The 26,570-nt window shown below is 41.0% G+C and overlaps 1 protein-coding gene across 9 annotated transcripts in view; it reads right to left on the bottom strand.

Moving 5' to 3' along the window:
- Positions 1-309: 309 nt before the first annotated feature.
- LOC127570271 (catenin beta-1) overlaps positions 310-26,570 on the bottom strand; it is a 47,687-nt gene continuing 21,426 nt past the window's right edge. For 4 of the 9 annotated variants that reach the window (XM_052015641.1, XM_052015639.1, XM_052015640.1 and 1 more), the window contains 15 exons: positions 16,441-16,495; positions 13,504-13,734; positions 12,998-13,251; positions 12,031-12,269; positions 11,415-11,616; positions 11,194-11,338; positions 11,006-11,109; positions 10,339-10,677; positions 8,876-9,034; positions 8,672-8,791; positions 7,122-7,272; positions 4,742-4,863; positions 2,593-2,653; positions 1,309-1,535; positions 310-1,179 (listed from right to left, as the gene is read on the bottom strand). In XM_052015641.1, coding sequence (XP_051871601.1) covers positions 1,327-1,535; positions 2,593-2,653; positions 4,742-4,863; positions 7,122-7,272; positions 8,672-8,791; positions 8,876-9,034; positions 10,339-10,677; positions 11,006-11,109; positions 11,194-11,338; positions 11,415-11,616; positions 12,031-12,269; positions 12,998-13,251; positions 13,504-13,734; positions 16,441-16,453 — 2,349 coding nt within the window. In that variant the 5' untranslated portion in view covers positions 16,454-16,495 and the 3' untranslated portion in view covers positions 310-1,179; positions 1,309-1,326. Of the gene's footprint in view, positions 1,180-1,308; positions 1,536-2,592; positions 2,654-4,741; positions 4,864-7,121; positions 7,273-8,671; positions 8,792-8,875; positions 9,035-10,338; positions 10,678-11,005; positions 11,110-11,193; positions 11,339-11,414; positions 11,617-12,030; positions 12,270-12,997; positions 13,252-13,503; positions 13,735-16,440; positions 16,509-26,570 lie in introns of those variants that run through there. The other 5 variants (XM_052015647.1, XM_052015645.1, XM_052015646.1 and 2 more) reach the window with 3 other exon arrangements.

Here is a 26,570-nt window from a genome sequence, read left to right as displayed (position 1 = left end):
GGCGAACTACTGTCAATGCCCAAGTTATCCCACATTCACGTTTAAAAGTTGGATCCAAATAGCTCAGAAAAGAGCACTGCTGTCAGCAAAAAAAAACTTGAACTCAGGTCAGGCAGCACCTGTAGAGCCAAAGGCATTGTCAATATTTCGAATCAAAACTATCAGGATTGCTGCCTGCAACCAGACCAAAGTGAAAACGAAGTTTAGTTTGTATGTTTAGGAACATTTGCCCAAGCAGCTGTCGTCAATGTCACTAAATAGGGTGACAAATATTCTACATACAAATAAACACCCTAAAGAAAGACAATGGCAAATTCCAACCATTTTTATTTAATCAACTTATACATAAAATTATGTAAGAGACAAAATTCCTTAGACTGCATATAAACTTAATATTGGTGCTCTAGTAATTAAGCCACTCACACAAAAATGAAGTCAGTCCAGTTTAATTCTGTTTCTACAATCGCATTATTTCCATGAAGCATCTGTGTTGCAGGATACAATAACTCGGAGAAGGGGTGGGTGGAGGAGTGTCCTCTCATTAAACTATTATAACCATTGCGAAATGACAGTTCTACTTAAACCCTCCTGAAAATCCCTAGCATAAAGCAATATTGATCAAACACGTCGTCTCACCTGCTCGCATGTCAGCCTATTAAAAGTGGACTTTTATCTAATTTCACATTTTATACAAAAAGCTACACAGTGTTACACTTCAGAGTACAATTAAATCTATTATGAATGAATTAGTGTTCTACACAATTACTTCAGTTTTTAAAAATCAAGAACGGCTATTGCAATGCCACTACAACTTAAGACTACAAGACTATGTTAAAAAATATCATTTACTGGTCTACTCTACTTCAAAGCAAGCTACATCAGTACAATTACAGATTTAAAAAAAAATAAAAAAATTAACAGGCAAGGCTAGAGTTTTTAATGTTCCATCTCTTGTTCCAATCTTGAGCATTCTTTAAAAGTAGGCAGCCATTTCGAAATCCATTCGCTTTGATACTCCTCGACCAAAAGGACCAGAACAAAAAGTTTACTTTGACTGTTCCCATAGGAAACTGAGCTTTTTGTTAGTGTCAGGCACTTTCTGAGATACTAGCCCACCCCTCGAGCCCTCTCAGCAATTCTACAGGCCAATCACAATGCAAGTTCATTCAGACAGTACAACTGCAGAAAGAAGAAAAAAAGTTGTGACTACAAATAGAAAAAGTTAACAGAAGATTTAAATGGAGTTAAAAGTTGCAAACCCAAATAATAAAGGTGATATCTTCCCACACCTATAAATGATTGCCATACCTATAATGCAGGTTATATTTACAAGTCTGTATCAAACCAGGCCAGCTGATTACTGTCACCTGGAGGAAGCCCATCCATCAAGTCCTGGGCATGTCCAAGGTCTGGGAGCCCATCAACCGGGTACTCAGCACCAGGGTGGTGACCACCCATATCGTGTTCCATCATTGGGTCAATCCCCATGGTATCCTGTCCATAGCCGCCTGGATGGTAAGAACGAAAACTAGGATCTACATTCATGGAAAGGGGTAGAGAGAGTGGTATGGGTAAGGTGGCAAAAAAAGGCACAGAACAAATGAGACAAATACATCAAGTGGAGAAAACATTCCATACCTTCCAGCACCCTCTGCCAAGTTAAAAAGCAAGACCGACCAAGACATTCTCTGCTCAGTTACTCCACTGTTCTGAGCTGAACAGCCTTTCCTTTTTCTTAGGTGGCTGCATAACCTATTGTTGTCAATATCATACCAATAAAGGACAGGGAAGGAGGGGGAGCAGTGTTATTAACAAGAATATTCCAGTGCTGGAGAGAGGTGGCACAGAGAGATTAAAGACAGAACCTGGCTAAGAAACAGTAGAGCGAACATTAGACAGCTGGGTGTATTCTACTGGCAATCAAATGTGTGAGGGAGATGGACAACTGCACAGAGAAGTGCAAAAACTTAGGATAGTTACATTGGGGGATTTTAATAATCCCAATGCAAACTGGGACAGTAAGTGTTAAAGGCAGAGTGGTGAACCGTTTCTAAAATGTGCCCCAGCTAATTTGAGAGTAGAGGTCATGAAGTTATTTTTCAGAAAGAAGGTAAATAATGGCATTCCCACAAGTATCAATGTGTCCATTGCTTACTTTGATCCATATTAATGAGCCAGAAAAGCCACAATTTGTAGACACCAAACTTAATATTGTGAACTGCGAAGAGGATAGTGCTAAACCGTAGCAGGATATCAACAGATTAGCAGAATGGGCAAATGCACAGAAAAGTTTGATGTTAAGAAATGAGGTGGGGAAAATGAAGAGGCATTACAAAGGGAACAGTTCTAAAAGGACAAGGTCCAGCTTGTAAATTTAGCCACTCATTGTCAACTTCAATGCTGAACCACAAGTCAGATAACTTCAAAAGGAAACTTCTGGCTCACCCAGATAGGTAGTCAGGACCAATGTGATGCTAGGCTATAGCAATTTGCTCAATCACACTTTTCTAAGTAATTTAAACATTTCAAGTTACTCTTTCTGGAAGGAACTCCAAAGCTAAAACACTAACTGCTGGGATAAAACAGACGTACCATCTGGACGGTATCCAAGAGGCTCCCCCTGGCTTCCCATGTCAATTCCAAGATCTCCAGCCTGTTTAAACAAAGTTGCAAGAAACATTATGTTTGCTATTTCAGATAATTTCCAAGCATAGAACAGTACAGCACAGAACAGGCCCTTCGGCCCACAATGTTGTGCCAACATAGCTATTCCCTCCTACCTACAGAATGCCCATATCCCTCTATTTTCCTCACATTAACAAGCCCATCCAAGCCCCTCTTAAAAGCCCCTGATGAATGTGCCTCCACCACCCTCAGGCAACACATTCCAGGCATCCACCACTGAGTAAAAAATGTACTCCTCACGTCTGTTCTGAACCTACCCCCTCTCACCCAACACCCCTGGTATTCGATCGCTCAATAATGGGAAAAAGGTATTGCTTGTCCACCCTATCTATCCCCCTCATAATTTTATACACTTCCAACAGATCACCCCTCAGCCTCCACTGCTCCAGAGAAAAGAGACCAAGTTTGTCCAACCTGATAGCAAATACCTCTAATCCAGGCAGCATCCTAGTAAACCTCCTCTGCACCCTCTAAAGCCTTGACATCCTTCCTATAGTGAGGTGACCAGAATTGCACACAATACTCTAAATGCAGCCTAACCAGAGTTCTATAGAGATGCATCATGACTTCTTGACTCCTATACAACGCCCAATTAATAAATGCAAGCATTCCATAAGCCTTCTTAACAGTCTACTTGTGTAGCCACTTTCAATGAATCAGAGACTTGCACCCCAAGATCTCTCTGCTCTTCAACACTGTTAAGGGTCTTGCCCTGAAGAGTGTACTGCCTTTTGACATTAGTCCTACCAAGGTGCAACAACTCACATTTATCTGGGTTAAACTCCATCTGCCATTTCTCTGCCCACATCTGCAACTGATCTATATCACACTGTATCCGTCAGCAGTCTTCTACACTTATTCACGACTCCACCAATCTTGGTATCATCTGCATACTTACTAACCTATCCATCAATATATTCATCCAGGTCATTTACGTACATCACAAACAGCAGAGGTCCCAGCACAGATCCCTCTGGAACACCACTACTCACAGGCATCCAGCCCAAGTCCCTTCAACCATCACCCTTGGTCTTCTACAGGCAAGCCAGTTCTGGATCCACACAGCCAATTCTCCACTGACCCCATGCATCCAAACGTTCTTGATTAACCTATTATGTGGGACCTTGTCAAATGCCTTACTGAAGTCCATATAAATGACATCCACAGCTCTGCCTTCATCAGTCTCTCTCATCACCCTGTCAAAAAACTCAACCAGGTTAGTAAGACACGACTTGCCCTACACAAAGCCATGCTGGCTTTCCCTAATCAACCCATTAGATTCCAGATGCTCATATATCCTATCTCTAAGAATTTTCTCCAGCAATTTCCTGCAACTGATGTGAGATTAACCGGTCTATAGTTCCCTGGATTTTCCCTTGTTCCTTTCTTACAGAAACAACATTAGCCACTCGCCAGTCATCCGGAACTTCATCCGTAGTCAAAGAGGACACAAAGACACTGGTCAAGGCCCCAGCAATTTCCTCTCGCCTCCCTGAGTAACCTGGGGTATATCCCATCAGGCCCTGGGGACTTATCCACCTCTTTAGGAGACCTAACACTACCTCCTCCTCGACCTCTAAATGCCCTAACATGTTTACGCCCTCAGTTCCAATTTCTGCATCCTGCAGGTCTCTTTCCTGGGTAAATACTGAAGAGAAACTCATTCAGAACCTCACCTACATCCTCTGCATCCAAACAGAGATTGCCTTCTTTATCCTTAAGTGGTCCTCTTTCCCTCACTATCCTCTTATTCCTGACAGGTATAGAATGCCTTTGTATTCTCCTTAATCCTACTTGCTAATGACTTTTCATGGCCCCTCCTGGCTTTCCTAATTCCTTTCGAGTTCATTTCTAGCTTCTCTATAGTCCTCACGTGTTCTGTCTGATCTTAACTTCTGAAACACTTCGGTTAACTTTCCCCTAAAGCACACAATCGGAAAAACATTAATCTGCACAAAATATTAACCTGTAGTTCTTAAAACTGCAAAGTTAAAAAGCCTTCAAAAAGAAAAGTAAGCACGTGTAATGCATGCCCAGTTAGCCCTTATAACCTTACCTCATTCCACGCCATAGGCTCAGTTCTAAACAGAGAGCTCGTAAGCTCAACTGAGAGACGCTTCTTATAATCTTGCGGTTTGTCTTCAGACATACGGAACAGCACAGCCGCAGCATAGGTAGCTATAGAAAGAGAAGTTGGGATTTATAAACCATTCCAATTTTATTTGCCATAGTTAACACAATCCCTTGGTGTTCCAAGAACATCCTTAAATCCTCAAACCTTTGGAAGTATTTAAGATATAACAGACGAGGACCATCTAGCCACTGGAGTCTGCTTCATTGCTAGTTTCATGATCTTTCACCTCAGCACTACTTAACTGCACTAACCACATGCACCTCGATTCATCTATGGATGTGTCTTGAATATACTAAGCAACTGAACCTCCTCTTGGATAGAAAATTCCAACGACTGGAGAATGTCTCCTAATCCATTCTGAATAGCCACCTCATTTTGATACTATAAAGTGTTTCTTGACACCACAGCCGGGGAAACATCTTTGCATCTACCCTGTCCAATTTATTAAGCATCTTACCCTTTCATTCTTGTAAACTCCAGAGCAATCTATTTCTTTTCATGACAATCCCACCACCCCAGAAATCAATCTACACGAATAGTAAGAAGTCAGGGACAATGTGGACCCATTGGTTGAAATTTTTCCAGAACGAACTCTGGGAGGATACAGAAAGATCAGAGAACAGCCAATGTGACTCCTTTGTTCAAAAAAGCCTGAAGGTGGGGGAACTATAGGCTAGTGAGTATAACATCTATTGTTGGGAAGATGCTAGAGACAAATCAGAGGAAATAAACTAATTTTGGAAAGCTGAATATAATCAAACTTAGTCCACATGGATTTATGAAAGGCAAGTCATGTTTGACAAATTTGCTTAAATTGAGGATGTGACAGGGAAAGAAACCTGTAGATCCTGGACTTAGATTAAAAAATGGCACTGGACACAATGCCACGTAAGAAGCTGGTGTATAAATTAAGAGCAAAGGTATTAGAGAAACTGTCAGCACGGACTGAAAACTGGCTGTCACAGAGAACAGAGGGTTGGAGTAAATGGGTTCTATTCAGGCTGAAAGGACATCACTAGTGGAGTACCCCAGGGATCAGTTCTTGGTCCTCAATTGTTCACTATTTGCATTAATGACTTGGAGAAGGGAATGAAATGCAAGGTTTCCAAAGTCTGCTGATGATACAAAAGTAGGTGGAAAGGTATGTTCTGAGGAGGACATTGTGATTCTACAACAGATCGAGTGATTGGGCTAAAACCCAGCAAATGGAGTTTAATGTGGGGAAGTGTGGTCATGCACTTCAATTAGAGAAAAAGGCAGATTACCAATATGGAAAAAGACTGAAAATGAGTGAAGTTGAGGGATACAGCCGTTGGAGTTCATGGCAGGTCCAACAAGTAGTTACAAAGGCTAAGAGCACGTTGTCCTTTATACAAAGACGCTGGAGTTTAAGAATAGGAAAGTTTTGCTGTGATTGTACAAAGTGTTGGTGAAACCTCACCTGAAATACTGTTAACAGTCTGGTTCCCTTCCCTGAAAAAGGATATTACATTGGAGGAATTCCAAAGGAGATTCACCAGGCTAATTCCTGGGATGGGAGGATTGTCCCATCAATAGAGCTTAAACAGTTTGGGTCAGTATTCCTTGGAGTTTAGAAGAATGAGAATTCAGACACACAAGATCCCAAGAGGGCTTGACAGACAGATGTCATGATTCCACCAGTGGGAGAGTTACAAACAAGGGGACATAGCTGCAAAATTGTGGGCTGAAGGGCCTGTATTGTGCTGTATTGTTCTATGGTTCTAAAATAAGGAGCCAGTCATTTAAAACTAAGGTGCATCAAAATTTCTTCACTCAGAGGGTGATGGAGGCCAGGTCATTAGATATATTTTAAAGTGGAGACAGGTTAAGTATTTGAGAGATCAAAGAATTTGAGGGTTATGAGGAACTGACCTACAAGAGGTGGCCACAATACATCAGCCATGATTCATATTGAATGGTAGGGCAGGTTCAAGGAGTCTGGTAGCCTACTCCTGTTCCTATTTTCTTCTGTTCTTCAACAGTTAAAACAGCAACAGTCCATGAGCTTACAGGGAAATACAATCTATTGGTTAAGTTTAGTGCCATCAATTCTATTCAGTCTTTTACTGGACTATTAAAGGTCTGGCCATTCCTGGGGTAGCATTACCACACCAGGTGGCTTGAAATCTGATGTGGCAAGTTCACATTGTAGTCGCTGGATTCTTGGCTCATTTTGCAGAACAAACCAGTGCATCTCATTACACTCATTAATGGGTAGCCATCAGTCTCTGAATCAGGCCTTTTACAAACAATTTCCCAACAAACTAAAGACTGTACTCACCAACACCCTCGTTTCTTGAGTGCAGCAGCTCTGTCAGAGGAGCTGTGGCTCCTTCAGCCTCAATAGCTTCGGCTGCTTCTTTATCCTGAGCCAATTCGCACAGTACACCAGCAGCCACCCTCTGGATATTTTCAATTGGAGAGTATAGCAGCTGCAAAAGAAAAGCATTTTACCACAAAGATCTATTTCATCCATCACCATTAAAATCTAAGTAGGCATTTTGGTAATTATCTAATCACCAAATGTCTGAATTGACATCGAGACAAAAACATAGCACCAAGGGGTCTCGGCAAGGTGGATGCAGACAGAATATTTTCTCATAGGAGAATCTAGAGCCCACTGTTTAGAAATAAGGCCATCTATTTTAAAGCATACAAGCCAAAAGTCATTCTCAGATTTCTGGGACTTTCATTGAGTATGAGTCTTGGAACTCTTCCTCAAAGGATAGTGGAAGTAAAGCCTTTGAATATTAAGGCAGAGGTAGATTGATTCTTGACGAAGGGGAGTTGTGGGGTAGATGGAAAGATGGAGGTGGTTACCATAAGATCAGCCATTAAATGGCAGACTGGGCTTGAGGGGCTGAATGGCCTACTGCTTTTAATTTGTATGTTCAGGTACAATTGCTCAGAGATACAAGACTGCAGTGTATGACTGGTATGTTATATACTTCAGGCTTAGACACTTTAAAAATGGTTGTGCAGATTTAAAATTGATCATCACAAGACATTAAACAATCTCTCCAGTAAAATATCGAGATCATTTCCAAATTAGGGGAATTACTCTTGGTGCTCTGTTCAATAGCTGAAATCAAGAGCAGATTTTCATACTGCTGTTAACAGGAGCTTGCTGTGCACACATTCAAGATGCCTCTGACTACAGAATGTTTGAGCCATCAGGCAGCCACAGACAGTTTTTTTTAAATTTCAGGGAAGAGGGATTGTGCATATAAAAGGTTGTTAAATGTTGGGATGGTTCCCTATAAGTAGGCTTGTCACATGGAACAAATCAATCTACTTTGTGCTGATGCACAATTGTGTGAAAATTGTATGAAAGTTGGAATGCTGAATATGTACCAACAGCCACTGGTCTGAACACACTTCGATGGCCTTGGATCATCTGACTGCAAGCCGACTGAAACACGAACACACACCAGCTCGATAACTGGTGTCTGGGACAGGCTTAATGAACTATTTTTACTCCATTTATACCAAATTCAATAAGACTGGTACAAAATGCAGAGTCAATACATTTAACAAGACAGACTGAAAGGTTTATCCAAACAAACCAAGACATCATGGGTTCAATTCCAATTCTGTGCTCAATTAGTTGACACCAGGCAGGCAGTTTGGATTAGCACCAGGAACAGTTATGGATAACTGTGCAACTCCTGCTTGTTCTACACATACCAAAAAAAACACGAGTTGGACATCAGGACAAGGTTGACATGGTCTACACATGAACCATGGTGGCCAGTTGATCATGCCAGAGGATGCCACCTCCTGTCCACCAATCCAGTGAAGAGGAGCATAGGATAAGGAAAACAAAATTACCTGGACAAAGAGTGGAATGGTATTAAGTCCTCTAATAACAATCCTGTTGTGAACATCACGTGCAAGAATATGAAGGGCTCCAGTACAACCTTCCACAATCTCCTCCATTCGTACTCCCTCCTACCAAACCAAATTTAAGAAATTGTAAACATACACTCCTGTGAATTAGAATATGCTTAAAGGTATATTCCAAGATCAGCTTACCACAAACTGCTGTTGTGTACCTCCCATCGACGTGCGGCGCTGAGTATCCTGGTGTGCTCTCACCAACAGCTGAACCAACCTTGGAATAGCACCTTGTTCACGAAGTGGAGCATGGTTAGCTGGACACAATGCCAAGTTGCGGATCAGACCAACAGTAGCCTAATCAGGGCAAAGATCAAGAAGCCATTACATTCATAGCCATGATTAAGTGAAGTTCCGAAGTCTCAAATCCTTCAGTATCAATATAACAATACTTAAGCATTTACTGTTTCAAACATCCCCATCAAGCATTTTTGGTACAGCTGTATTATTCTCAGTTGCTAGCTGAATTTCATGTATTAAATTTGCTGAAAGGATCAAAGCAAATGACTGTTATGGAACGACTCACACGCCAAGTTTGAAGCTACAATGGACTTTTTTTTTTGCAGTGAAAAGCTTATTTATTATACCACAGTTAAAGTGGAAAAGCTTCCGAGTGAGGAAAATTAAGAATGAGAAACCTAGTCCTATTTGGTATCTCACTGGCGCCAGGTTTCAAATTTACTGTCATCTGATCTTTGTTGGGCTTTGTGTACTTCACTCCAGCAGAGACTCAAAGACCAGGAAAGTACCAACTCAATTCCTAAGGACTACTGCTGCACAGGCACACAGACACAAATGATCAGGTTCTGATACTAACTCCTTGTAGTCCTGAAGGTCCACTACTTGTCCTTATGGATGGAAGTATTCACAGCTACTGCCCAACCAAAGAACCCCAATATCTGGAGATAAATCCACTGACAGCAAGAGCCTTGAGAAATAAAAAGCTTCTATGGTACAAAATATGAATCTGGTTTCACAAGTACAAATCCTAAAAGATGGAAGTTGAAGAGTGGCAATGTGCAAGGTTGTGAAAGCATATCCAATTTTAAATTAGTACCTCAGGGGGTAGCAGTCTTGCCCCAATTGTAAATTCATGCTCCACTGCAGAAATTTGAGGGGAAAACACTAGTGTCAAAGAGTGTGATACAGAGAAAAGGCTGCACTATCAGAGATGCTGCCCTGTCTGCCCTCAAGGGTGAAGAAAATTCTGTGGAACTACTTAATAGCACATGGTCATCCCCAAGTTAAGGACATTATTTCTCTCAACATCACTAAAGTACCTGCTTTAGAACCTAGCTACTCAATCCAAGCTTGACAGGACCTAACTATACTTAGAACATTTGATACTTGACCCCAAACCCACTAAGTTCTCTGGCTCAGGTTGAGTTTTATTTCATATCTGAACCACTAATGTGGTTGCCTTATTGCTTTCAGAGCTTGTTGTGGATATTGGCTAACACATCTCTTATATCAGTGGCAATTTTTCCAGAGATCTTCATTGGGAAATCCTAAAGAGACGATATATAAACATAAGTCTTATTTTCCAAAACACTAATGCGTGTGCATACAGATCAGTGGAAAATTCAGTTGTAGGAAATTACCTTAATCAGAGGCCAGTGAGATGGAGGATGCAGGAGTTTAACCACTACAGGCAGCCCATAATGCAGTCGGACAGCATTTTGGGCCATCTCTGCATCTTGATGTCTGCTTGTTAAATGACGAAGGGCACAAATGGCAGGTTCAGTGATATCTTCTCGGTCACCAGCTCGGAGGACAGTGCGGACCAAAGCCTCAATACCTCCAACTTGGCAGACCATCATCTTGTTCTTGTAGTTATTACATGTCAGATTGGAGAGGATACCTGCTGCGCATGTTACAACATTGATATCATCTGATCCCAGGAGCTGGACAAGAGTTCCTAGAAGACCTTCCATCCCCTCCTAAACACAATAAATCAGTATTAAAATATGCTTAAATTAGCTCAACAGGACTCCTTCAGATGTTTGAATTATCACAAATAATCAAAAAATGCCAAAGATACTGCCACATGCACGACCCCTTGTCCAACCTTAATCTTCAGATGAGCATGGCCAATACACCCAACTAAATCTCCCCAATCTCAGACAGGTTTTCAAAACCTAACTCCAATCCATTGATATACAGATTTGAAAAAGCTGCTAAGCATTCAGCTTTAAGAATTGATTCTACAGTTCAGTGAATCTCCACCTTACTTCTCTCACACTCACATCAATATTAACCAATTGTTACCTGCTTAGTAGCAGCATCTGACAGATTCCTTAAGGTCCAGAGGCAGTTCTGAACAAGTCGCTGACTTGGGTCTGTAAGGTGCAATCCAAGGGCCTGCATACCACCTACAAAGGAGTGCAAAATCATTTACACATTGTCCACCTGCCCGAAGTCAACCAGAATAACACCAGAACATCTGAGGCACTCACCAGCTTCTACTATTGCAGGCTTATTGCTGGAGCAAACAGACAGCACCTTGAGTACACGGCTGGTAGTCCACAACAATTTCTCATAGGTGTAGGTTCTCATGATATTCACAAGTGCCTGGGGCCCTCCACTTGCCAGAATGATCAACTACAGAAGAAATAGGACTTTTAGCATAAATGAGTTAAGACACAGTTGCTTTCTGTTTTATTATTAAAGCACTTACTTTGCTTTCTTGGTTGCCGTATGCCAAAATCTGAAGACAATCTGTTGTGATGGCCAGAAATTTGACATTGGTCTTATTTAGCAAGGCAACCATTTTCTGCAACCCACCAGCCAAACGCACTGCCATCTTGGCTCCTTCTTGGTGCAGCAAAAGATTATGAAGGGTTGTTATAGCATAGAACAGGACAGAATCCACTGGAGATCTATAAAATTAAATACAAATGTATCTATTAAATGTTACAGTATTTAAATGTCTTTGATTCAATAACAGAAGTACTAACTCCACCCACCATTTGAATTTTTTTGGCAAGTCTACTTTTCCCCTCCCCAGTTAAATCTTCAAACCATTATAGCTCTTAAGATAAAGATCAGTGACTATTTTCTCCCTAATGTGTGCCACTTGGATCCTGCTCTATAAGTTACCCCAGGAACAAACTAGAAACTGCTTACACAGCTGCAAAAAAAAAATGACAGCTACACAGGATTACACAGCTACAAAAAATGACGCATTACAAGATTAGAATCATCACCAATAAGCAATAGCAAACAGTTAAACCAAAACTGTATAAAATATTGTAAGTGATCATTTTAGAACTTGTGTTGATGCTAATACCCACCCTAGCATTTTCACCAGAGCAGGGATGCCTCCAGATTTGAAGATAGCCAGCAAGCCTTCACGATGATGTGACAGATTATGCAATGTTCCAGCTGTGCAACGTGCAGTCTCCACATCATTAGTGTTCTGCATGGTACGAACAATAGCTGATACCATCTGAGGGGAGCGCATAATGGCATGGCGAGAGGCTTCTTTCTTTGACAGCTGATGTACCATTACAGCAGCTTTGTTTACCACAACCTGGAGATATAGAGAGGTAGAAATTAAAAAGATGTATGCATACAGTAGATCTGGACTTTAAATTCCCATTAAATTATAGAAGTTTATGAAACAGCAGCAACTTTAGACTGAATTAATCATTGCTTGTTGTACCTGTACATAATATCCACTACATCTGCCTGGTCAAGAAGAACAGAACACAAATTGTAAGCTTTTGGCACAATTTGTGGGGGACATGAGAATAAATGGAAAAAGAACTTGAGTTATACCATAGCTCCATACTTAATACATCCTCTGCAAGGGATAACCTATGACAAATGACAACTCTTAATAACTTGCACTACATGGGCAAAAGTTGTCTGTAGGATTCCACACCAAAAACCAAAACAAATCTTAAAGTTACAGAAAATGATATTCCAGTTATCTAATATCACTTAGAAGTTTGCTTTAATAAAAATCAAATTGGAAATACTAATTTCTGCAATGCAATCAGAAAAGACTAATTTCAAGTCACAAATTCAGAAAATCTTGTTCAGTAGCAGTGAGCAGAAGTAACAATTTACTAGCTTTTTGTTCAATTTTTTGAGATCTAAGCATCACAAGCAAGAACTAAAAAATGGAAAGAATAGTTATACCAACAGAATGGAGCTTCCATACTTGCTTCTTTAATACACAAAGTAGCTTAAAGAATGATAAATCTGAGGCATGCAATTTACTTTATATCTACAACGTAATAAATGTTCCTCTACCTGGTCCTCATCATTGAGCAGCTTTGTCAGTTCTGGAATAGCTCGGGTAGCCAGTTCTGCGTCATCTTGATAGTTAATTAGGTTAACAACGGCATGCTTCAGCATCTGTGAAGGTTCAGCTAAGCGTTGAACATTGGTTGGGTGTGCTGCATCAAACTGTGTGGATGGGATCTGCATGCCTTCATCTAGTGTTTCAGGAAACATGGCAGCACGAACCCGCTGGGCTCTTGTCATAGCATACTGTCCATCAATGTCTAAATTACAGGAGAACATAATTGGGAAGGAAAATCAAAAAGACTCGTGAAACAGCTAAATGTAACTATTAATCATTATTTTAACCTGACAATGAAAAGTATCATGGAGTCATTCCTTGCACAATTTAGTGAAAAATTAACCATGGAACTTTTGCAGAACAAGACAATTAAATAATTATTCCAATTCACTGGAGTCCAATACTGAACGGACTAGCAATAACACTTAAAATGCATCTGAAAAATCAGACTTACCAGTCACTTGTTCCGGTGTGAAGGACTGGGAGAAACCTTGTTCCCACTCATATAGCACATGACTGGTATCCACTTCCTCTTCTTCTGGATTACCCTTCCCGCTTAGTGAAGGAGCAGTAGTCGTGGCTCCAGAGTGAATGCCTGAATCCAAATATGACTGCTGCTGCCAGTGACTGACCTGGGCTTTACGATCTGGCTCCATGGCCATGTCCAGTTCCATCAAATCAGCTGCTGCCAAAGAAAAAGGTGGAGACTGCTTTTACAATGCATTATGTTATTTAATACACAGGCCACACTACAAATCAGATCATAGCCAGGATATCTCCAGAAACAGCATCTCTTCCTGTATCCACATCATCAGTCCTGACACCCCAGGACACATTGTTGATCCTCTTCATCGTCAATGCTACCTACAAAAATGAAGGAAGCTGCCATGGCACAATGACAACATGCAGATCTACCTCACTATACCTCAACACATTTGCAGGGGCCTATCTGACTTTCAGTCTTCAATAAACTTAATTCTATGTTCTTTTCAGTTTAGATGAACAAGGGATGATCTTATGAAAGATGCAAGATCCTCAGGGGACAGGACACTGTAGCTAACTTCACTGGTGGAAGAACAGCAAACAAAGGAATAGTCATATAAAATGGAGATGAGCATTACAATTGAGAGTGTGGAGGCTTGGTCACTAGAGATATTTAGAGGAATTTTTGGATGATCAGGAAGAGGGCTATGGGAAACTGGCAGAGAGATGAGGCCTGGGGCAGATCAGCCATCTCATTGAATGACAGGACAGACTAGAGAGGCTGTGGCTGACTCCTCCTCCTGTTCTAAGCTACTAATTCTGCTGGCTCAAACTGATGATTGAAGCCCCTTCCCCTCAAACTCCACACAACTTGCCAGCTGAACCAGCCATTAGCTCAAGCTTATAAGCTTGGCAGCTGTCCTAGGCTCACTCAAATCATTCCACTGCAGAAACCACCCACATCTAATCACATCCCCACCCCCACACAAGCCTGCCAGCTATCGAAGTATCCATGTTATTTCCACACCTGACTATTCCAATAACCAGCTCACCAACCTTCCATTTTCTAACCATACACTTTCGCTCACCCAAAACTCGTTTCCACTCCATCATCTTCACCCACTTTAGGTGACACAGCAGCACTGTCAGTAATGCAGCTGTCACACACCTCCAGCAACCTTGGTTCAATCCTGACCTCTGGTGCCTTGGGAGTTTTTGTATTCTCCGTAACCACAGTCTCCCTGGATGCTCCAGTTTCCTCCCACATCCCAAAGACATGCTGGCTGCTAATTTATTTACTGTAAACTACTCCTACCATGGGAGAATCAAGAGGAAAGGCAATAGGTTACAAATAAATGGGATTGGTCAGATTACTCTGGGAGATAACAGACTCAATGGGCTGAACTGCTCTTTATGTTGTAAAATATAATGAAGCTGCATTTCCCAGTTCCTAATGGAACAATTTAAAATTACCACCTGTGTCATCTCTGCCAGCCCTTACAACCTTCAGTTCTGCCACTAGTACTCCCTGGACAAGCTCTCCCATTGCCAACAGACAGGTAGATAGTACATCAACAGAAGGGAATCTATTCTTAATAGATATTCCTCCATGGACTAATAACTTGAAGTAAAAACTACAAAATTCGGAACAAAATATGACCCCTAATCAGAGAAACCCAATATTTTGACTAACATAAACATAGCTTCCATGCTAAAATCAGTAGTATGAGTACGCATGAACTGCATTGACTGAAGCAACATTTTTACTGACAATCTGCCCATTTTCCAGGCAACAAATAGTACAAAGATGAAAAACAAAGGACTGCAGATGCTGGAATCTAAATGAAGCACGATGATGCTGGAGGAACTCAGCAGACCAGGCAGCATCCGTAGAGAAAAGCAGGCAGTCAACATTTCGGGTCAGGACCCTTCTTCAGGAATGAAGATAGGAAAAGGGGAATCCTAATATCTTCCCCTCCCCACCCCCTTCTGCCTTCCGCAGGGACCACTCTGTGACTCTTTTGTTCACTCCTCTCCTCCCACACCAGGAACTTTCCGCTGCCCCCGCCATAGGTGCAGCACCTGCCCCTACACCACCTCCATCCAGGGACCCAAACAGTCCTTTCAGGTGAGACAGATTCACCTGCACCTCCCTTAATATCATCTACTGCATTCAGTGCTGCAAGTGTGGCCTCCGCTACATTGTTGAGACCAAACGCAGACTAGGTGACCATTTGGCAGAACACCTGTGCTCTATCCGTAACCGTGACCTGCATCTTCCTATTGCCAGTCACTTCAACTTCCCCTCCCACTCCATTGATATGACAGTCCTCAGCTTCCTCCACTGCCAGCAGAATTCCAAGTGCAAGCTAGAGGAACAGCACCTCATTTTCTGCCTTGGAACCTTGCAGCCTAACTTTAGTAAACCCCCCCATGCTGCTTCTCTTCTTCCCTTTCCTGGCCTCTTGTTTTCTCTTCTTAGCTTTGACCCATCTCCCAGTGGATCTGCTCTCCCCTGCACCTGCCTATCACTATCTCTTACCTGCATCTACCTATCACCACCTTGTGCCCACCCATCACTGCTCTGCTTTTCCCTCCTATATTGGGCTTCCCCTTTTCCTATCTTCAGTCCTGAAGAAGGGTCCTACCCGAAACGTTGACTGCCTGCTTTCCTCCACAGACGCTGCCTGGTCTGCTGAGTTCCTCCAGCATCATCGTGTTTCATGGCACAAGGATAATGCAGGTGCAATACTCACCAGATCAGTACACAGGACTATGCAAAGGGTTCAGTAGGCAAAAACATTTTTAATGCATCAAACCTCAAACTGCCTTCAGGTGTATAAATCAAGATACATGAAGATATGGTGCACAAGACAGTAACTTGAAAGTATGTGAAGAAATTCTGTACCTGATGTGGTCATCTCTTCAAGCTCAATTCAGCCTTAGGTTTTCACTTCCAATACCTGAAACATAGAACTGGCATCAAGATCAAAAACAATAGCATAAATATCATTTACAAATATAGCTTATTCTTAGAGAATACATATACACCAATGACAAGTGAAGACCAACCTTAATCCTCCTCAGGACACAGGACAGAATTCAGGGAACCATTTTATCCACTTTTCCTGCAATCCTGACATTTCTAATCTAGTTGCAGTAGCAGCGTTTATGACTTTTGACAAGTATTATGAACATCTCTAGACCACAGTTGACAGGACTATACTTTGACAAACACCAAAGTATACAATGTAAACACAATAAGTTTCAACTGAAGCCCTATCATTTCTACACAACTTTGCTAATCTGCTATAAATTCGATAGTTTGTGTTAGTTACCAAAACACTAAAACATGTATAATGCATTGGCAAAAATGCATTACACAAATTGTGGTAAATAAACACTTGCTTGGAGATCTAATATCTGCCAAACCAGTGTTACACTGGGCTTCACTAGTTTTTATAAATAATCCATCTCATTTGTATAGTTTTGATATAATTACATTGACATTTGTCGATACCAAAATTTGCAGTGCAATTACTAGATAGCCAGAGAGGCATTTACTGGTACCCATCAATATAAAATGACTAGTAATCCAAAGTCAGGGCAGCCATAAAAGTCGTCCAAATGAATCTTATAGTCTCCACAAACAGAAAAGGGTTTTTACTCACTGGTGCAGTTTCCAAGGTACATGCAATCTTTGAATCTTTAAGCCATCCCATTAATGTAAAATCCATTCCACAAATAGAAAACAGGATTACTTCTACTGGACTCAGGACCAGCATTGAACAAATAGTGTTTGAAAACAGCTTCCAGTCTTTTCAACCTAATGTTCTCAAACCCACAAACTTAGACTCCAGTTAACTCATTTTACTCTCTCCATAAATGCTGCCTCACCCACTGCGTATTTCAGGCAATTCCTGATTTTGTATTTCCAGCATCAGCATTTTGCTTTATGTGAACCATTCCATTAAGAGAACCGTGAAAATAAAGTAAAACTTTGAGGAAAAGATCTATAATAAAAAATATTGCCCACATTATTCAAAATGAAGATTACCAGAATTCATCAAGTTTGACTACTAATTGCTATGGACAAATTAAACTGCATTACCAGTGCAAATGAAGGCATTTTGGAGCAGCGAGGTAAACTAAAAATAGGTAGTTAACTCCAGGGTGTACCACAATGCAAAAGGGTACATGACAACATGCTCAATAACTAATTTAGAGCCATTGAGATACAGCACTGAAACAGACTCTTCAGCCCAGAGTCTACGCTGACCAAACCACCCATTTACACTAATCCCAAATAGCTGTCATTTACACTAAGTTCAAGGACAGCTTCTATCTCACTGTCATGAGACTCTTGAATGGATGTCTTTTACATTAAAGATGAACTTTTGACCTCACAATCTACCTCAACTTGGCCCTTGCACCTTATTTGTCTATCTGCGCTACACATTCTCTGTAACTGTAACATTAGCTTCTACATTCTTATTGCTTTTCCCTTGTACTACCTCAATGTGCTTAGTTTCCCAAGCCATCCATACAGATAATTTCAAAACACAAGTTGTTCACCTTCTTTGGGATGCGAGAAGAAACCAGAGCATGGAGGATAGCCACATTGTCACCAGGAGAATGTTCAGACAGCACCCAAGCTCAGGAATGAGCCTGGGTCACAGGCTCTAAGACACTTTGTTGCCCAGTTCTCAGGAAAACAGCAGCTTTGCCCATTTTCCATTAACAGTCTATATCACAATGAGACAACTAAATTTCAGCACCAGCTTTGAAGCTGAAAAACGGCTGCTATTTTAATAAATCACTATCTTGATGCAGGTTTTAATGTTAGTTCTCTTCATGGAATACAGGTTCAGGGAACAAATAGGCACACTAAGTTGACTGTAAACACTTCACAAAATATTTCTTATCTGGAAGAATCTGCCAGAGGTAGTGGTGGATTCAGATACAATTACTACACTTAGGCCATTTAGACAAACAAATAAGGCAAGGAAGGATATGGTCCTAATGCAGGCAAATGGAATTACTATAAATGGGCAAAGAAGTCAGCGTGGATGTTGTGGGTCAAAGGGCCCATTTCTGTGCTGTATGACTGTCCAAAACTGCTATCACCACAACCTTGTTTTATGTTGCGCACACACACACACACCATACACAATACATTTTGGAAAATGCCACCAAGCTATCCTTCTCACAGAAGCATTCTGCTTCGGTTCATGACTTGCAAGACACACCTATGGAAGAGCTCTTCAAACATAACCAAACCGAATTCTCAAACAAGAGCCAACTTGTGTAATAAGTTTAGACAATACATAAAAGTCTTTTCATCTTTTCAATGAGGACTAGATCGTGACAATCTGATAAGACCATCACTAATCAAACAGCAACAACTGATCTGGGTATCAAACTGTGGGGACTCTGCTTAAAATCAGTACAGCACAAGAACAGGCCCTTCAGCCAAGACGCCAATTCAAAATGATCCCATCTGCCTACAATGATCTATATCCCTCCATTGCCTGCCTGTCCAAACACCTCTTAAATGGTTATTGTTCTGCTTCTACCACCTCCCTGGCAGTACATTCCAGGCTTGCCTCAAATCTTTTAAACTTTACCCCTCACCTTAAAGCTATACCCTCTAGTATTTGTTATTTCCATAACAATATGCAAATTTTAATAGACTTAGTGTTTTGACATTAATTGTCTTTGCTTGCTTTCTCATGATTAGTGGCTGCTTAATAGACTCAGTGGGCCAAAGGGCCCATTTCCATGCTGCATGACCGTTGCCCTTCCCTTCCCACACATTTTAGCCAGGCAAGTACTTCACAAAGGCAAACAATATCCAGGTATACTAGAGTCAACTTGCTCACTGAAATTTGAAAGAACAGCCCTTAACTTACCATATGTAAAACAAAGATCTTCTACTAACCTGCCCTCCACTAATCTTTGACAATAAAGGTCCATAATTAAACCCTGTCAAAAATAGACTGCTTCCCACATCTCAGAGCTACCCTTCAAAGGTAAGCCGACAAAACTCACCATTGCTGTGAGGCATTGGCAGAGTCAATGGTTGCAGGAGTGGTTGAAGATCAAACCTCAAACCCAGCTCATGATCTACTGGGCACATTTGAGAGATGGACACAGTAGGTACCTCGAAGGACTAGAGAGAGATCAATGCTGGCCACAAAATCCACATTCTTTCCTAGGTCAACTCTCCAGCATCAAGACCAAAATTATACTCAGTACCAATGATTGTCAGGACTTCTTTTTAAACCTAACAAGCTCCTATAAAAAAAGATTTCTTTGTCAACAGGGGAAATGATTTAGAGATTCTCAAAACCACCTTGGAAAAAGTAACATCCCCACTACCCTGGAGTCTCTGACCCAAGATGGAACAGCTTTGTACTGAAAACCACAAGTTCATTGATCAGGAACAAACTATCACACAAACTGCAGTCAGATTCTGGCTTCAGAAATCATGTCAGAACATGAATTGAAGCAAATTATCTTTAATCCTGAGGAATGACTTGAGAGTAGAAATTAAAGCCACATTCCTTATGTGCACTTTTCAGAAAGGTCTGTATGAGTGAGCCAAAATATCATTCTGGCTGATGTTCCTCTTCATCTAGTCTAAGCAACAATGCAGCCAAATCTTCAGCTGGGATCAGATAATTAAGGACAAGATGATGATCCTGAAGATCCATCATGCAATTACGGAAAATTACTGATCAGTTAGAATTGTATTATGTTTACCGAGGATGACTGTCAAATATAGCCAAATTATGCAAATATTAATGTTTTCAAAGATACTCAAATTGCACAGCAGGTTTACTCATGGCAGGTGGTGGAAGCTCGCTGAAAAAGAATGCAGTTGTAGAAATGGGTCCCGCACTCTCTTTGGACTTGCTGTAGCTCTTGCACATTTTACAATTTCTACTACCCTGGAACAGTTATTTCATCCAGCAACAGTCAAAAATGACAGGTTGTGAGAAATTAATTTTCTGCAGCAGACAAGCCAATTTTTATATTGCTGCCCATGTACCAATTCCCGCAACCATTTCAAGGAAAACCAGCTAGAATGTTTAGGACAGCAGAGAACCAATTTTCCCACAATGTTATCTAGATTGGCAGATATCACTGGAGTAAATCTGGAACAAATGGGTTACATCACAGCAGTTATTAAGTCACTCAAGCTTTTCCCATTGTCACAGGACTTAAATCATTATTTAAGTTCAATTAGCTAGGTTATGGCTTTTCACAGCTATGGTGTACTGGAAGGCCAAATATATAACCTTCTGAAAATGTTCCCCATGCTCTTATTGTCTGACTGCACTGCACTTTCTTTGTAGACTCAGCCAGCTCCATCATGGGCACAACCCTCCCTGCCATCAAGGGCATTTTCAAGAGGCAGTGCCTCAAGAATGCAGCATCCATCATTAAGAACCCTCACCACCCAGGACATGCCCTCTTCACGTTACTACCATCAGGGAGGTGGTATAGGAGCCTGAAGACCCACACTCAACGTTTCAGGAACAGCTTCTTCCCTTCTGCCAGATTTTTGAATGGTCCTTGAACCCATGAACACTACCTCATTATTCCTCTTTTGCACTATTTTTGAAACTTAGAGTAATTTGTTTTTATGTCTTGCACTGTATTGCTGCCACAAAATGACAAATTTCATGAAATACAAGTCGGTGATAATAACCCTGATTCTGATTTCCCTTGTACTACCTCAATGCACTGTTGTAATGAAATGACCTGTATGGATGGTATGTAAAACAGTTTTTCACTGTACCTCGGTACATGTGACAATAATAAACAAATTTACCACTATTACAATATTTCACTGAGTTTTAAAATGCAGAGCATGCAAAGTATTAGTCTCTCAGCTTCTCGAAGGACTGTAATTCTATAGCAGAAATGATCTATAAGATTTGCATCAAGACAGTGGTAGTCTCTCTCAACGTTAGTTTCCTTAGACAGCACCTTCCAAACTCATGACCTCTAGCATCTCAAAGGACAAGGGCAGCAAAAGCATGGGACCACCACCTGAGTTGCCCTTCAAGCCACACACCATACTGACCTGGAAAAATATCACCTTTCCTTCACTGTCACTGGATCAAAATCCTGGAACTCCCTCCCTAACAGAATTGTGGGTATATCCACACCTCAAGGACTGCAGCAGTTCAACCTGGGGTGAGCAATTAAAATGCTGGCTCAGTCTGTAAAACCCACAATGTCTTGAATGAATATTTAAACAAAGTATGAAATGGGGAAAGCAAAAGACTTAAGGACATTAAGGCAGAACAAATTTTAGAGTAGGAGCAATGGAGTTGGGATGATGAGATTTAAGGTGAAAGAACCAAAAAACATAGGAATAGTAAGCAATGGGACTATATATTGAAACTTGCACAAAAATATGCTAATTCAGCCCAAGTCCTTTCAAGACACCAATTTATCCATCCTGGCTCTAACTTTTAATACATTGGCCCAAAATACAAGCAACCCTGTATCATGGCAGTGTGGATAATGGCAATTCACCCTTATGGAATCCAAACATTACCACCCAAGAATTTGAGACACCCAATAAAATTTGAACTAATGGAATTTAAGGGAAAAATAAACTAAATGTGAAAGAAACATAGTTAATTTTTAATTTTAGTCACTCAATATTGTGGGGCAATATATTTGGATACAAGTCACCACGTTGACTGGGCTGGCAGTCAGTCTTGTCCCTCTTGCCACACCCTCGCCAGTCCGAGGACATGTGAATGGACATGAGTGCAGCACTGTTACACTCCATCTGCGAGGCATTTTCTCTGATGCGCCGCATTGTAGGGAGCTGTAGTAGCAATGGCCAGCTCTTGCACCAGCTCCTTAAAGTAATCCCTCAGACTTTACTCCACTTCTATTCAGTCACTATATTTTAACCCATTATCCGTCTGAACTCCTACACAGCATGTCACTTTGTCACAGGCAATAAAATGGCTTAATGAGAAACTTTCCACAGGAATGCATCTCCACTTATAACATGGGATTCAACAGGAAAAGGAGTTTGCATTACAGAACATTGTGATACAGATGGTTTTCTAGGAATGCAAACCCTCCATAACAATGGGAGTTGCCTACATACAATCTTCAATAGACAGGGATCAAAGGTTTACTAATGCAAAAATTTCAGAGTACAAAGGATTGGGTCATTATGTTGCAGCTGCATAGGATGTTGGTGAGACTGCACCTGGAATAGTGTGTGTAGTTCTGGCTGCCATACAATAGGAAAGAAGTGATTAAGGTAAGAGAGTGCAAAAAAGGTTCTCAAGGATGTTGCTGAAGGGCCTGAGTTATAAGGAGAGATTGGATGAGCTGGGACTACCACCCCCCCCCCCCCTAGTGGAGGTGGCTCGGGGTGACCATAGAGATTATAAAATTATGAGGGGCACAGATAAAGTGGACTGTCACAGTTCTTTTCCCAGAATAGGGGAGTCTAAAATTAGCAGGCAAATTTAAGGTGACGGGGAAACATTTAAAAGGGAACCCAGCAGAGGGTGGTGGGTATATAGAACATGCCAGAGGAAGCTATAGAAGTTGTGCAACACTTCAAAGACATTTGGACAGGTACATGGACTGAAAAGGTTTAGAGGAATATGGAACAAATGAGGGCAAATGGGACTAGCTCAGGGAGGTCAGAATGGAATTGGGCCAAAGGGCCTGTTTCAGTGCTGTATAACTATGACTGGATGCAAGCAACATTACAGGAGAGCGTAACTGGAAAAAAATACAGATTCTGGAAAGAGGATAAAAATGCTACAAACATTCAGTGATCAGACAGCATCTATGGAAAGAGTTCTGGTTCTAATCAAGGATCTTCAACACAAAGCATTAACCCTGTATTGTTCCAGAGTAGTTCCAGCACTCTTTTTTGAAGATTTAAAGTAAGCCCACAAAATGGTTTGACAAAGTATGTCATAAAATTCAGATACCAAGCCTAGAGTTACACCAGCATCTGTGTCAAACAAATATTTAGGGAAATGGTGAGGGGAAGGAAATGGGATTAGAGCCTTGCGTTATTTGGGAAAATGCTAGAATCTGTTAATTGTTAATGGACATCTGAAAAATAAGAGTGGAGAGGTAACATGGATTTATGAAACAATTCATTTGACAAATCCATTATAGAGTCCTACAGAGATACAGCACAGAAACAGAGCAATCAGTCCATGAACTCTGTGGCAATCATCAACCACCCATTTACACTAATCTTGCATTAATCTTGATTTTTCCATACATTTGCATCAACTCCCTACAGATTCTATAACTAACCTACACATGGGAAATTTAGTGGATGTGGGTTCAACTGCAATATACTCTATAGTTTGCTGATGATACAAAACTGAATGGCACTGAGCACTCTGAAAATGATGCAGAGGGACTTCAGAAAGATATGGGCATGTTAAGTGAATTGGAAAGAACATGGTAAATGGAGTTTGGGCAAAAATTAGGTGCCATCCTTTTTTCTAAGAAAAATTGTTCAAATGTTGAGAGATTGAAAGGTTTTGCTTTTCAGAGGGATATGCTAGCACACTAATCAGAATGAATGTGCAGGAACAGCAGGCAATTTACAAGGGTGGCCTTTGGAGTCATATAGCACAGAAAGAGGCATTTTGGCTCACTGAGAACATGCAGACCCCAAAAACCCATTTAACCTGAGGCAGCAGCTCTACCAACTCTCCCACTGTTTCACCCTCAACTGCAAGAGGACTTGAGTACAACAGTAAAGGCATCTTACTCCAATTAGGTAGACACCTGATGATTCTGCATATGGAATACTGAATTCTGGTTTGGTCTCCTCAAGGGTGTGCAGCATGGGTTCAGGTTAAATCCTGGGATGCAAGATTCACCCTCAGAATAAGACTGAGGTAGAGTCTAGAATTTTGAAAAACAAGGTGATTTCAATGACATGCACAAAAATCTCTACCTTGAATATCCTCCATGATGGTCCTCCTGATGGATAATTTCAGATTTACCACACTTTGGACAAAAAGCAGTCTTTCACTTCAAGTCAAAGATTTATTTTGACATGGTTTTAAACATCCCAGGAAATGAAAATATTTCCATATCAACTGTACCAAACCACTTCAGAATTTATGCATTAGTAACTAACTGCCCATATTCTGAGCCTGGTGGCACCTTTGTGGAACAAATGAGCTGCTTTGTTGGCAGATGTTGATTTTTTTTTAAATTAATTTTTTTTTTAATTAAATTTTTTTTTAAAATTTACAGCATGGTAACAGGCCCTTTTGGCCCAACGAGTCCGCACCGCCCATTTTAAACCCAAATTAACCTACCCGTACATCTTTGCATTGTGGAAGGAAACTGGAGCACCTGGAGGAAACCCACGCAGACATGGGAGAACGTACAAACTCCTTAGAGAGCGGCGGGAATTGAACCCCAATCACTGGCACTAATAGCGTCGCGCTAACCACTATGCTACCATGCCATTGTCCTTTTCTCATTTCACCATCTCAATTCCTTGATAAATCCATTTACAATCAACATTTTACTGTTCAGATGAAACATTAACTGTTTCCCCTCCACAGATGTTGCCTGCCCATAGTACTTGGAGCACTTTCAGATTCTCTAACATTACTAAACTGTGAAAACACTAAACAGCCCTGGTGCACATAGGTGATAAGGTCCAGATGGTGGCAAAGGGCATCGTACTCTTTGCCAAACTCACCCAAGTATGAACATCATGGAAGAGCAGCAGCCCCAAAATTCAGTTGGGCATTTCTTTTCCCCCCAGGAAGTGCATTTGAAGACAAACACTTCCATTCCATCCCTGCTTTTTATGCAAACCAAATGACTCAAAGCACATCAGCAGGACAGGAGTTAATTACCAACAGTAAGAAATGAATGCAAATATTCATTAAAGGTACACGCATATCTGACTGACTAGGGCAAGATCAGTGATCAACAAGCATATCCTGGAAGCTCATCATTTCACACATTTCCACTTAGTAGCAGCTTGACACCAGTTACAGGCATATCAGTCTGTTTTTTAAATTAAAAACAATCACAAGTGGGAAGTAGGGGGAATGAGGGGGAGTAGGGCAGATGGAAATAGAATTCACTTTTTTCCCCCCTCCCCCCCCCCCCCCCCCAGAGATTACATCACACAGGAAGGCACTGGTCTGTCAGGTCTATATTGGCTTTATGCAACAGCAATCAGGCTAGTCAGACTTCATGCCCTCTCCCTATTCCCATGCAAATTATTTCCTTTCAGATACTCGACCAGGTCCACTTTGAATGGTACAACTGTATCTGCCTCCAATACCACTGTTGGTACTGAAGAGGTAGTTTCAAATTAAGGTTGTGGCCCAAAGCACAGTATTTCAGAACTTCAGCTTTTAAACTGCTCATGTATTTTGTTACACCAGTTAAAACATAGCCAACACCCATAGATGTATTTTCATTGCTCCACATCTTGCCAATCTGGCTTGATTTTAGCTATGCATACACAGACACCGTTTTCCTGTTGATCCAGGTGCAGTTATACCCAAAGTAAAAATCACCTACAAATGTCTCAACAACACGTGCAGTTGACTAATCTGTCAGGAGAGTAACACTTGGGCTATAATTGACTTCAATATCTGCATTAAAGGAGGGAAAACAAAAAAAGCCAGAATTCCCTCCCCTCCACATTACCAGTGACTCCTGCTGAAACATCAAAAAGTAGGATCAAGATCAAAATAATCTTAATTGATGCTTTTCATCAGGACTTCATTTGGAGAATGGTTAACTTGAAATGTTAAATGCTTCTGTCCACAAATGTTAACTGGCCTGAGCACTTCCACAATTTCTTGCTTTTATTTTGGATTTTGAACCTCTGCCACACTTTGCTTATGTGCTAAATGTAATGAGAATGGTGTGTGAATTGATTTAAAAGGCACCTAGTCAGTGCAAAACCAGATAGTATGCAAACTTAATTTAATCCTACAAGTAACAAGCACGATCGTAGAACCACAGAAA

Source organism: Pristis pectinata, chromosome 5 (assembly GCF_009764475.1).
Source record: "Pristis pectinata isolate sPriPec2 chromosome 5, sPriPec2.1.pri, whole genome shotgun sequence".
NCBI lineage: Eukaryota > Metazoa > Chordata > Chondrichthyes > Rhinopristiformes > Pristidae > Pristis > Pristis pectinata.
Note: the sequence above shows the minus strand (reverse complement) of the source record. Positions and strands in the feature narration are given on the sequence as shown.